This window comes from Rhea pennata, chromosome 2 (assembly GCF_028389875.1).
Source record: "Rhea pennata isolate bPtePen1 chromosome 2, bPtePen1.pri, whole genome shotgun sequence".
NCBI classification, from domain to species: domain Eukaryota; kingdom Metazoa; phylum Chordata; class Aves; order Rheiformes; family Rheidae; genus Rhea; species Rhea pennata.
Genome location: NC_084664.1, coordinates 82,657,521 through 82,670,014, shown reverse-complemented (window position 1 = coordinate 82,670,014; position 12,494 = coordinate 82,657,521). Strand labels below are relative to the sequence as shown.

Here is a 12,494-nt window from a genome sequence, read left to right as displayed (position 1 = left end):
CTGCTATTTTTAGCTCCTTTTTTTCTTCAAAAGTGCAACCTCTGTAAACATTATCACAACCTTGGGACTGTGTAAGCGACTGGATGTCTTTATAAATATATAAATAGCCTAAATTAATAAAAATAAATAAATTAAATAAATATGCAATGCTAACAGAGTCATTATTAGCTTAGCCAGATTGTCTGCCCTTAGTGGCTTAGCTCTAGCTGACCCCAACAGATGAGGGTAGGGAAAAAAAAGGAAAAGAAAATAATTGCTTTAGTGATTTCCAAGCTAAATAATTATCTAAAAAAACTCACCGCTGTAGTTTCCCCTGTTTACTCACATAATCTATGAAGGAGTCAGGAATAGCTAGGAGAAAGCAGCCTGTTAATTAATTTGTAAGAAATGATGTAAGAAAGAAAAATATTGTGGGGAATAAAATATGTTGACTCTTTATAAATCCCTAGTTTTGTTGTATAAATGTTGTATAAAGTATCTATAGTATAAGGAAGAAGAAACAAAAAATCTTTCTTCTTCACAATAGCAGGTCTTCCAATTTGCCAGGAAAGAAAAAAAAAAAAAATTTTAAAACACTGTTTTCCAGATGAAATCAGAGGATGTATGTGGTTCAGTTTAACAAAGACTGGCCTCCTTGCCAGCCTCCATACTCCCTGGATTGTATTCACTGTAAATTAAATAATATTATTCTAGAGATATTAGAAATGGGTTTGGTCATGCACTAAACGTTGAGAGTTGCAACAGCTGCTTTTAGCTAAAAGCACCACAGAGGTATTAGCAAGACTCTGCCATTCTTCATCAATTACAACAGGGAATGGCAGTATTGCTCTTGTGGACATGGCTGCTTCTGACAGCTGAGAGAAAAAATATATGTATTCGGTGTGGTGTCTGGAATGCAAAACAGGAGAAAAGTGTGCTTCCCTGATTTTATCTAGTATTCAAGATATTGATGGAGCCAGCAAGCTTGTGTTATTATCAGGGCTGCACAGCCATGAATACAAAAACCAGAAACTGGCCTCTCCAGGTAAAATATGCCTTCCTCACATTACCTATGTGGCAGTCAGCTTCAGGAGTATATCTTCAGAACATATTATTGATAATTTTTTCTATAAAAGATAAGCCCCAAAAGGGCAATGTCAGCATCTTGCTTTACAGATGCACATGCTCTCCTGGTACTGGAGCTCTGCTAAAACTGCAAGTGACAGGTCAGGGGAATATTTATTGAGACAGGGGATCTCCTGATCTGAATTGCAATGTGGTGCTGCAGTGAGTCATAAATTCACTTTTCATTTTTTTTTCTAAAAAGAAGCAAACACAAGAAAACTGGATGATGATTAGATTTTTACTTGAATTCTAAAAAGAGGATGGACATTGTACAGCTTGGTAGATTGTTATTTTGGGAATTCTTCAAGGAGACTATTTCGCAAAGCATTGAGTTTCTATTCTGGCACGTATACCCTCCTCTCTTTCCTGCTGCCTGTATACAAAATGTTTGCACAATTGTCTGTTGTCTGATTTTTTTTCAAAGGTACTAAGCACAAACATGCCTCAGCAGAATGACAAAAACACGAAAGCATACATGTGTTAGAGGGGAGGTTGTACAGTAAGGCATGACAGCTCCTCTAACTCTGCAACAAAACAAGTTTGCAAAAAATGAGTATACGCAGATAGCTTATGGCAAAGGAGCTACTCCATTTTCACTCACCCGAGTAGCTGCAGCTACTTTGAGAGTTAAATTTGCTCATTGTGGGTAACAGAAATAGGTCCTAGGAGATGAGAAGTACAGTTACTTGTAGACACGGAGCCCATTACAAAAGGTAAATTCTATCAAAGTGACTCTTTTTACATATGATATCTCATACTTACTAATTACTAGCAAAAGTCAGTAAAATCATTGAATGGCCTACAAGTAGGGTCCCAAATGCAAGTCTGGACCCAGCTGAGAAAAACGGAGTCAAGATGAAGTCCAGATAGGTAACTGTTTAAGGGCATGGCAGACTGCCTGCTTCTTCCTAAGCTGATGGAGAATCTGGTACTGCTCCAGTCACTGCATTTATAGTCCATTGATGCCTCTTGCCAGCAAGATGGCATCGGGGGACCAGTCTCCACCCTCTCAGGAGGCTAGATTTTCTAATGGTAGGACAAGCATGGAGCCCAGCTTCTCAGGGTGCTCTGAGCTCCTCAGCTGTACTCATTTCTAATCTTCCATCGAATATGTTGGAGCAGAGCCCAGCACTGGGCTTTTTCCTCTTCTGTTAGCTTGATGACTGCAGACATGGCTGCAGCAGGGAAGGAAAATGAGAACAGTGATTACTTCTGCTAAGATGAGAGTATAGAAAGGCAAGTTATATCAGAGAAAAGATGACTTTTTTGATTTCTAGGAAGGAATAATTTGGCAAATACTGCCTATTGCAGAGGCACAGGAAAAGGGGAGCAGCAACTCCCTGAGCTCCATCGCAGCAGCTTTCATGGCAATTTCCAAGCATCTTCTCCAGGGAACTTTTCCTTCTGAGATCATCTTTTGGTAAATGCTGGTGGCTTGCTGCTGCTTGTCAAATGAGGTCTAGCTTCTGCAGCTTTCTGAAGGCTTTTATTTCTGTTGGCTCTACCAGCCAGCGTTGGTGGCTGTTCCCTGCTAAGGGATTGCCTATGCCTCTGGTCTGCAACTGACTGCTGGATCAGGGAGGATTCAGCACCTGCTCGAGAAACAGCTTTATAGCTGGAAGGCAAGAGCAGAGTTTTCAGAGTGCAGCAGAGGCAGCTAACAAGAGTTGCAGCAGTTGTCGCAGCAAGGTACAGAGAATCCTGAGACCTTTGCTCTGCATCCAGTCTCTGGCTCCATCATCTTCCTTAGCACCTCAGACTCAGGCAAGTCTCCTGAGAGATGCTGCTGCTGTCTACATCTCTGGCTGGAGGGCATGTCAGTGCCTCTCCCTGGGGATTGGGGCATGGGGTAGCAGTGGCTTGTCTGTTTGTGTGCTCTTGTTGAGGCACTGAGTTGTAGGTGAAAGAGCTGTACAAGGAGGTGAGCATAGTGCACACTATCGGGGAGGATGAACGGAAGATCGGCAGCGTCCTTTTAGAGATCCTGCAAAACTAAGAAACTGATCTCTGCATGGACAGGAAGGAGGAGGAACAACAGATTAACATCAGAGGAGCTAGGATGGAGAAGGCTGGAAATTTATCACTTCCAGCAATGCAACAAAGGCTTTCTCCACTTCTGGTTCTGCAGTTACAGAACAGGTACAGTGCTCTGGAAACATATATGGAAGATGACCTCCTGTCAGAGCTAGCTGCGAGAATGAAAGAAGAGGGATAATTATCAGAGACTCTCTCTTGCAGGAGGGTGTAAACATCTGCCAACCTTACTTGATGTCTTGGGAGGTTTTCTGTTTGATAGGCTCAATATTCAGGTTATTGGGTAGAGACTGCAAAGGCTTACCCAGCCTGTGGACTATAAACTCTTTCTGCTCATCCATATGGGCACCAGTGATACTTCCTGGTATCTACAGGATACTGGGATACAGACCCCAGGAGTCAAGGGTAAGTGGAGAGGGGCTCCACCCAGAGCCCCTGAAAACCAATCACAATGCTATGAAATCCTATTGTCGCTTAAAGTATCTCTTCCCTCTCATAACTCAATTATCCCCAAACCTCATTGCTTCCATCGCATTGCTTCCTCTTGCCTCTCCAAAACCTCAGAGCATGTCCCCTTTACTTTCTGTGGAAATTAATGAACTGAACAATTAAATTTTGGTATCTATCAGTAACTTTATGGGATTGTAGGCCTAGAGAAAGTTGGTCTTAATAAGAAAAGATTTGACATATAGGCCCCTGTTTTTTTCTTTATCTTTGCAATTCTATTGCCTATATACTATTTTTGCAGGGACCATGTATCTAGATAATTGTCTGTTGTCATATTCTCCTATCCTTGTAGCCTCTCATTTTTAACTTTAGTGAAATGACCAATTTACCTAGTCCCAGTTGAGCGTTGTGAATTCTTGGTCTTGCTATTCACTTCAATGAATTAAATATAAAAAAATTAAGAAATCTTAAGAAACTGGAGCATTAAGAATGAAGCATCCAAAAATGTGCATCATTGTAAGAAAATGAGAAGTCTAATAGAACTTGTACATTCGAGTGCTGATTTAAAGAAACAAGTTTGAGAGAGAAATTTAGCGTACTAGAACAGTTCTCTGGTCTAGAATTCCAAAACATTAGAAAAACAAATTTAGCAAACTTGTAGGTAGTATATGTTATACTCTCATCTTTACTTTTATGCATCTTTGTACTAGCCTATGCTGTCATTGGAGCCAGCAAGATATCCCACTAGATTTTGGTGATGACAAAATGCTGAAAAGAACAAAAGTTACTATCTGTAGTCTATTCACAATTATTTATGCAATGCCTTTGGACTTCAAAATCCAAGCCAGTATGATTTCTGTGATTAAAACAACTATTTGCAACATTAATCCTTAATATTATCTGTGTTGTTTAAAAGAAAATATGATCTTCATTAAGATTCTGTACCATTTCCTTGAGCCATGTGAATGCTTGATAATATTTCATTATCCTTCTTTTCTTTCTAGAACATAAATAAATAATTACTTAGGTATATCATTCTATTCTTCTATACTTTGTAGTCTCTGAAATATTTGTTGATTGCATATCAAATATTAAAAATGTAAGTCTTTTAAAATGTTGACTATCATTGAAGGTATTTCTGAATAGTAGAAATACTGTGTTTGTTTTGGTCATTTGATTATTTCATGTAATAATATAGATACATATTTTAATTAAAATGTCGCAGGCTGTAATAAATGTGATCCTCTCTCCCTACCTTTGTGCATTAAAGATTTGCAGCTATCATGCTCTGTATTATTGTCTGGAAAATACAATTAAGTAGCAAGGTCTAGTTTTAAAAATATATTGGCTTTATGCTTTGCAATAACATAGAATCCTATTAGATAAAATAGACTGTCCTTGATAATACTGAAGGGAAGAGAAGCCAATTTCAAAAAAGCTGTTTGTAAAATTAGATATAAGATGGTGAATAACTGGAACCATATATAAAAAAAAATACTTGACCTCTCATAAAAATATAAGCTTTGCATATTATCTGTTTGTTTTAGAAGATCTGGCAGATGAATTAATACAAGTGAAATTGCTGTCACTGTGAAACAGATTAGTTTTTGTATTTTGGGCAAACTACTTACCAGACTAAAATAAAACTTTGAATATTCACCTTATAAAACTTAGTTTATAGATGACCAATTCTTCTTTATTCTATATAAGAAGGTTGAATCACCTGGAGCGTATACATAAAAATATCTAAAGTAATATTTTTAGATAATTTAGAATCAGTATATGCAAGAATATTTAGGCACTTAGGTCAGTTGCTGAATCTTCAGGCATGCTGGTAGATACAGTTTGCTTCCTTCACCTTGGAAAGTCATATTGTTGCATGAAATGTTAGAAATAAAGATGGATTTGGTGGCGGTGTTGAACATGGCTACCTTTCCATCTCTGGCCACAAATCATGCTGCCAGGCACCCTGTTTCCACCCACTGACTGCACAGGAAGGCCGATCCGATGTGACTGTAAATGCCGGCACTGAGAAAGTCCAATGACAGGAAAAATGACCTTCACCATTGGTATTTCCATTCAAGCACTCATTTTGACTCCTGCTCCTTCAATACATCATTGTTTGTAAAATAATTTTGGTTGTGGAGGACACTGCTGTTGGTGCTGAAATACAGGTAATATTAAAGAAATGTTGGAAACATTGGAAACATTGGAAAGGGGTGGCAGCTGGTTGCTGCTTTGTGGAAAGGATGTGTATTGGTTATAAGCTGCTGCTGCCAGGGCTTAGGAGACAAAACATGGAACAGGAGATGAACTCCAAAATCCAGTCCCAGCCCCTGTGGCTTTGAATAAGAAAAAATAGATTAGCATTCTTACTATTAATACCTGTTATTTCAGTCTGCTGAGATATTGTATGGATTAATTTTATGAAAAAAATATCAGTGTTGTCAATTAGAAATCCCTCTGTGAACACATTTAACGCTTTGAATGTTAACATCTAAAATACACATTAATGCTTGCAACGTGACAAGAAAACTTAAGGTTTTTTGGTGATGTTAATTTAGTATTTCTTACTGAAGCCTGTTTGAATGTAAAAGAAACAACTGAATTTACTGAGTGGTTCTTGATTTGTATGAGCTTACTATACATCATAATAATTTCTCTTATTTTGAAGTGTTACTGATACATACATTCAATCTTAAATCAGCTGCAAATTTATGAATTCCCTTTATGCTAGTGGGTAGTTTTGTGCTGCTGTATCCTTTTCATCATGTATGACTTGAAAGGCTTTTTGTTGTGACTTGTGTGACAGATTTGAAGAGAACTCAATGATCCTAGAAAAGCTGGCATAATGAGAGAAATATATTTTTTAATTCTATTAAATGCAGACCTTTTATTTCTTAGTTTCTTTCATAATAGCGTTAACAAAATGCCATTTAACTATAAGGAGTCAAAATCAGATTCATTCTAGGTATTGATTTAGTAGAGTAAACAGTAAATAAATGAGTCAGTATTTCTCTATAATTCTACAAATAAAATAATAAATCACTCAGCTCATACTAAGGCAAAAAAATTGTTAAGGTCTATATAAATTTCATCTGAGAAGAGGCTACAGCATTTTTCACATAAACTTTACCAGAGCTAAGTCTGTCTTCTGAATATGACCTTGCATAGCAAGCTAGCACATCTGATAGTCCTTCTCAAAGTACGCTGTAATTATTCTTCCCTGAACTGAGTTTCTAAGGATTAAAACTAAAGCTCAGAAAAAGATAAATATAGGTGTAATGTTGTAAGTGAAATGACTAGAAATTTGGTGTTGCTAACAGCTTAAGTACTTAAGAGCCACAAATTATTCTTATATAAGTTATTCTTAAATAACTTTCTTAAAATCAGATCACATTTATGATTCATTTTTAGTCAATTCAACTGCACAGTATTAGCTAGTGTTGATTTTAAATCTCAGAATCAGTACAACATTAGGCTTAAGAATTTTCCTTTTTTGGAAAAAGTCTATGGATATGAATTGATCTTCTGTGTTCTTAGAATATAAATCCCAAAGTCCACAAAGTAATGCGAAAATATTGGCAGTGTAACATGCAGTTTTCTCCACTGCCTAACCTTCTCTTTTACTTTTTTTTTTTTTTTTACCCTGAATATTGTTCCCTTCAGTGCCATCAGAAATACCGGGCCTGGCCCAAGAGGAGACTCGGGAGCGTGTGATGGGACTGCCCTTCCTGGCCAAAGGACACACTGTTGTCTGAAATCAGTCCTGAAGCAGCATGCTTGTTGGCCAGAGCATTCAAGTCACCCAGGTCTGGTTCAGCATTTAGGAATCTGATCCACCGCTTGCGAGCAGAGCAAAACACCCCAGCCTACAGTGAGGATCTAGTGAAAGAATTAGCAGTTTGGCAGGGAGGAAAGAAATTTGTTACATACGCCAAAAAGTAGCATTTCTTTTCAAAGGAAAAAGTAGACTGTATTTTTTATGCTGAAAAGCTAGGAAGAAATTGTACCAATAAAGGAAGACAATTGTGTGTATGCGAGAGAGGGAGGTTGCACTGCCTTTACAGTGAGTGAACTCCCATGATATATTTTGTCATTAGAATTGTTCAGAAAGGGTCATCTTACTTTTCCTTCCACAACAGTAAGGGTCCAAGGGCAGCACAAGCAGCGTACTTTCAATTTTTGAGGAAAAAGTGGAATAAAATCAAGAGCTACCATTTCTTTCTCCATCTGCTCACTGGAGGACAACTCTTTACGGCTCTCTGAGGTTTTGAAGCAGAGGATAGGGCTGAGATTGGAAGATCCTATTAGCTAGATCCTCCTTATGGAAGGCAGAAGCTGGAAGCCATTGGATGTTTTATAGGTATTATATAGCTTCTCTCTGCCCTTCCAGTGAGAAAATGTGTTCCTCCAGCTGTGCTTGTCTGAACTATTTAGTGCATAGTCAATTAGAGTTATGTACAAAAATTTGGGTATAAATATTTGCGTATCCATTGCTTCCATGACTATTATACTGAATTTGGACTTTGATCTTTGCTAACATCTTTAAGGCCTCTGAAATGTATCGTTCCTTACCCTTCACATCCAGAAAATCAAGAGAGCAACCTCAGGCTTTTGATTGCCTGAATCCAGTTGATATCTACGATATTATTTTACTTATTTATTCATTGCTAATCTTTCCTTTGGTTTAGAAGTTGACTTTAATTAAACTTGCCCTCAGCTTAAAAACATGACCAGCCTATTGGCTTTATTGGTTGTTAGTCAAATAGCACCTATTTATGTGTCTTCTTCAGGAGTTAACAACAATATTGCTTAGAATATTGTTTCTTTCTCTGTTTCTCTTCCTTTCTCTGTTCTCCTTTCTCTCTGTAGGAGCAGCCTTGCAAAATCAGTTAATTACAGTTAATTCTAGTTGATTCCAAACCTTTGGGCACTGCTGATGATTCTCATATGCAGAGATGTGGAGGAAAACTAAACGCAAATTTCTTCTAAGAGTTACCTTGCTATGAGTTACCTTTCTCTCTAAGTGGTAGGATCTTTTACATCGAGGATCTTTCAATGAGGCACTCTCAGAAATAAACTTTTAGCAAGCCCCTCTCAGTTAATTTTAGGCTATAAACATTCTTTAAAACTTTCCAGTTTTTGTTACATATAAGTAACTTGCAGAATTCCATGGATATTCCTGAAAGAGTGTCAGTTGATTTCCAAATGTAAACCATATCCTAAATCCCTTTATTTTGTTTGTCATGTTGACTCTCTCCCCACTCACTCACTCTAAATCGGTGTGGCAAACACAGGATAGTGAGAAAACATTAATACTTCAAAGATGAAAGGTAAGCCTAGATATCTGCCTACTTGTTTGCTGGAGACTGCACAAATGATTTGAGTAATATTTCCATTATGGAGCAGTGCGGAAGTGCAAGTAGACTGCTTAGCAACCAATGGGAAAGACAGGAAAGTTCTGCAGGACAATTGCTATTTACAGTGAATTTTATGACTTCGTATGTGCTTTGTTTGTTCCATCAGATGAATCTCTTGTAAGTCGGAATATAAAGCAAACTATTCCACTGAGTATTGTCCATAACCATGGCTGAAAATAGAGCATTAAGCAGAGGTTCTGCATCCACAGTACTTTTGTTTCCTACTAAGCTGTAGGGAGCAAGACTTGAGTCTGGATATCAAATACAACTTATTGAACAAAATATCCTGTCCCATTCTGCATTTCTTGACTGAGGAGCTTGCCTTTAGGAGAGCCTACAGCATGTTTTTAAAGGTATTTAGAGGCTTGTTTGCTGGCAGATTCTGAAGTTGCTTGACCAAACACTCATTTCAGGGAAAACTTGCACAACTAACTGTCTGTGTGCACAACTGCAGGTACACCTACTTTTTCACAAGACTGTGAGGCATATCCCCTTTTCAAAATATAGTATTGAGTTTTCCCAGGCCTCAATTTTATATGTGTTGGATAAAAAGTTTTTGTGAGCAATGTGTGCATAACTTGTTTATAAATGTCTTCAGATGGTGGGCTTACTCTCCTTTCCTTCCCATTTTGCTTCGTTTGTTACCTACATGAATACTAATGTGGACCTGGAAACTACGTTATTTTCACCTTGTTTCCAGAGAAACAAGAGTGACAGCAGAATCCATCATCAACAGGACTAAGATGTCTGAAATATCCCTAACTGAAAATTTGATTATCTATATTTCTTTGCAGGTGCATATGTGCTTCAAGTAAAGGCTACAGATGCTGATGATCCCACCTATGGAAACAGTGCTAGAGTGGTTTACAGCATTCTTCAGGGGCAGCCGTATTTCTCCATTGATCCGAAGACAGGTAAAGAGTTTATCAGCAATCCTGGAAGATTTAAACTTTGGATTTCAATACATATGGACAATATCCATGAATATATATGGACTACGCTGATATGTCCAAAAGCTAGTAGGGTAACTGTACATAATGCTGTTTCAGTTGTTAACTGTTTTTTGAATGAATTATGATCATTCATAATTTCATGATATAAAAATAAAAAACCTTTACCCTCCTTCCATCAGTCCTGGAATATCAAAAGTATGTATATACAAAAGAACCTTTTTTCTTTATGCTTTACCATTTCTTTATAGCTAAAGCTTTAAGTGTTACCTGCATTCTGTTTCTATCCCTGATGGTTTCATTTTGTATCTCAGGTCTTCATTCTTTTTTCACAGTACTTTTACTTGCTGAACTTAGAGTTAGAAATTCTCTGGCAATGACTGTTTTGCTATATTGAGCTAATCTGGGACCATGGAACAGCTAATCATATCCTGCCCTCCTCTTTTCCTGGGGCATAGTATGGTTGTCTGGGGTTACTGGATGTGTGAGCAGAAAAGAAAAATATGCTTAAAGAGATTGAAGTACTTGCGATTTTGGGAGGCTAGTTAATTAGATATCTTGTCCTATATTTTTAAATGTCATTCTCATTTCTCTATTTAATAATTCAGTAAAGGAATCAAGAATCTACATGTGAATGCCACATATTGCATCATCCTCAATGTGTTACAAGGATAGCTGCTCATATGACCTTTGCAACAAATACATTTTTTTCCTCCTAGTGAAACTGTACTTTAATGCTGAATTTTGTGTTAAAAGAGCCTTTCTCCCTGATCAATTGATAGTTTGGAGGTTAGAGCCACATAAGGCTGTTCGTATACCAAAGAGCACATTGCTCTGTCACGTGCTCCATTTAGCAGGAGATCATATTGTAATTTGCAGTCAGCAACTTTACTTTTAAAACTGTATTGTGAATTCTTTAAGTGTCTGGGAGAAAAAATATTTACCTTTATACTGTTTTTTGTTTTGTTTTGTTTTGTTTTTTCTTTAATTTCAACTTGTGAGGAATGAAAAGGAACTCAATAGCAAGAAAAAACCTTTACTGAAAGCACAACTTTTGTTCTAGTATGAGTTATCCAAGAAAAAATTAGTAGTTGCTAATATCTCAGGAAGAACATTTTTCTCTGTTGCAATTTAAATTGCTGTTATCCCATAAAGTCACATGCTCTCATTTATTACTCAGTAGTGAATAGTGAGTGGATGTGAGCAGACAGCTTGCACCCTGCAGGCCCCGGAACGTGGTATAAACCCTGTGTTTCCATGTCTTTCTATTGATACCTTAAATGAGTTACTCAGGTAGAGCTTGGTGGTAAAAGAAGGGACACAGCTTTAAAGGAGGAGTCATGAAACAGCTAGCCTAGCATAAACTTAAAATCCTACACCAGAAAAAGCATAAAGAATAATGCAACTATGAGCAGTGATAATGTTCTGTAACCTGTCTTGCATTAGAGAGGTCGGAAGATGAGTTAGCTGTGGCTCTAACATGACAATTTCTGAATAATAATAATACAGAGGAAGCTGTTTAATAACTTACTGTAAAAACTTCCTTGTTTTTACAGTAAGTAAAAACTGAGGAGATGATACAGTAGCTTTTTACTGCAAAGACTCTGAATTATGAAATATTACCTTTGCCATACACTTGTCTCAAGTGTTTTTGACACTTGGAGGAGAGAAGATGGCCTTTCTGAAGCAAAATGACATACCAAACTCCGAACTTCTGGCAGATGGACAAGCATTTGTTCAGGTTGTGGTTATTGACTTTTTGTTACCCCTCACGTTCTATTTACAATTTGAAACATTGCTTTGTAATTTTTAAAGAACTTAAGAACATCTATACTGTGTCAGACCAAAGGTCCATCCTCCACTGTATCCTATTTCCAAAAGTGATCATCTGCTCAATTCTAGGGAAGAATAAAAGGAGATGGCAAGCATTTAGTGATGTATCCTGTGTATACTCTCCCAATCACCAGCAGCTTGTGACTTAGGAAGTTCCTGAGTCATTAACAATGTCCATGTAACCAGTAGCTCTGAAAGGATTTTTCCTCCGTAACTTGATCACTTCTCAGTAGGGTTCATTTGTGCAGGTCTTCAGTATCTGCACATCCAGTGACTACAAATTCCTCAGTGAAAGTTTGTCTTCTGTGAAGAACCACCTCCTTTTACTTCTTTGGAACCTGATACCTGTTAGCTTCATTTCATACCTCTTACTTTCTATAGTAGAAGAGACAGTAAACAATTAATTCCTATTTATTATTTTGACATTTGCCATGGCTTTACTGAAAAATGTGGTAATTTCCCTTAGTTGTCTCTTTTCCAGATTGAAGAGTTCATTAAACAGAAGCTACTCCATAATACTGATCATCTTTCTCCTCCCTCTCAGGACCTTTCACAGCTATATTATAACCTTTTCAATGTGGAAGGACCAGGAATTGCACACAGTACTCAAGATGCAGGCATCTTCTATAATGATATATATAATATCACATATCACACCATATATACAGTGGCCTAATGATATCCCTTTGGTTCTTTATTCCTT

General features: G+C 37.4%; 1 protein-coding gene across 2 annotated transcripts in view; it reads left to right on the top strand.

The window, feature by feature from the left end:
* CDH12 (cadherin 12) overlaps positions 1–12,494 on the top strand; it is a 157,868-nt gene that overhangs the window by 72,108 nt on the left and 73,266 nt on the right. The window contains exon 3 of one of the 2 annotated variants that reach the window (XM_062568000.1): positions 9,803–9,922. The exons of the other annotated variant lie outside the window; for it this stretch is intronic. Coding sequence (XP_062423984.1) covers positions 9,803–9,922 — 120 coding nt within the window. The remainder of the gene's footprint in view (positions 1–9,802; positions 9,923–12,494) is intronic. 2 annotated transcript variants of the gene reach the window in all.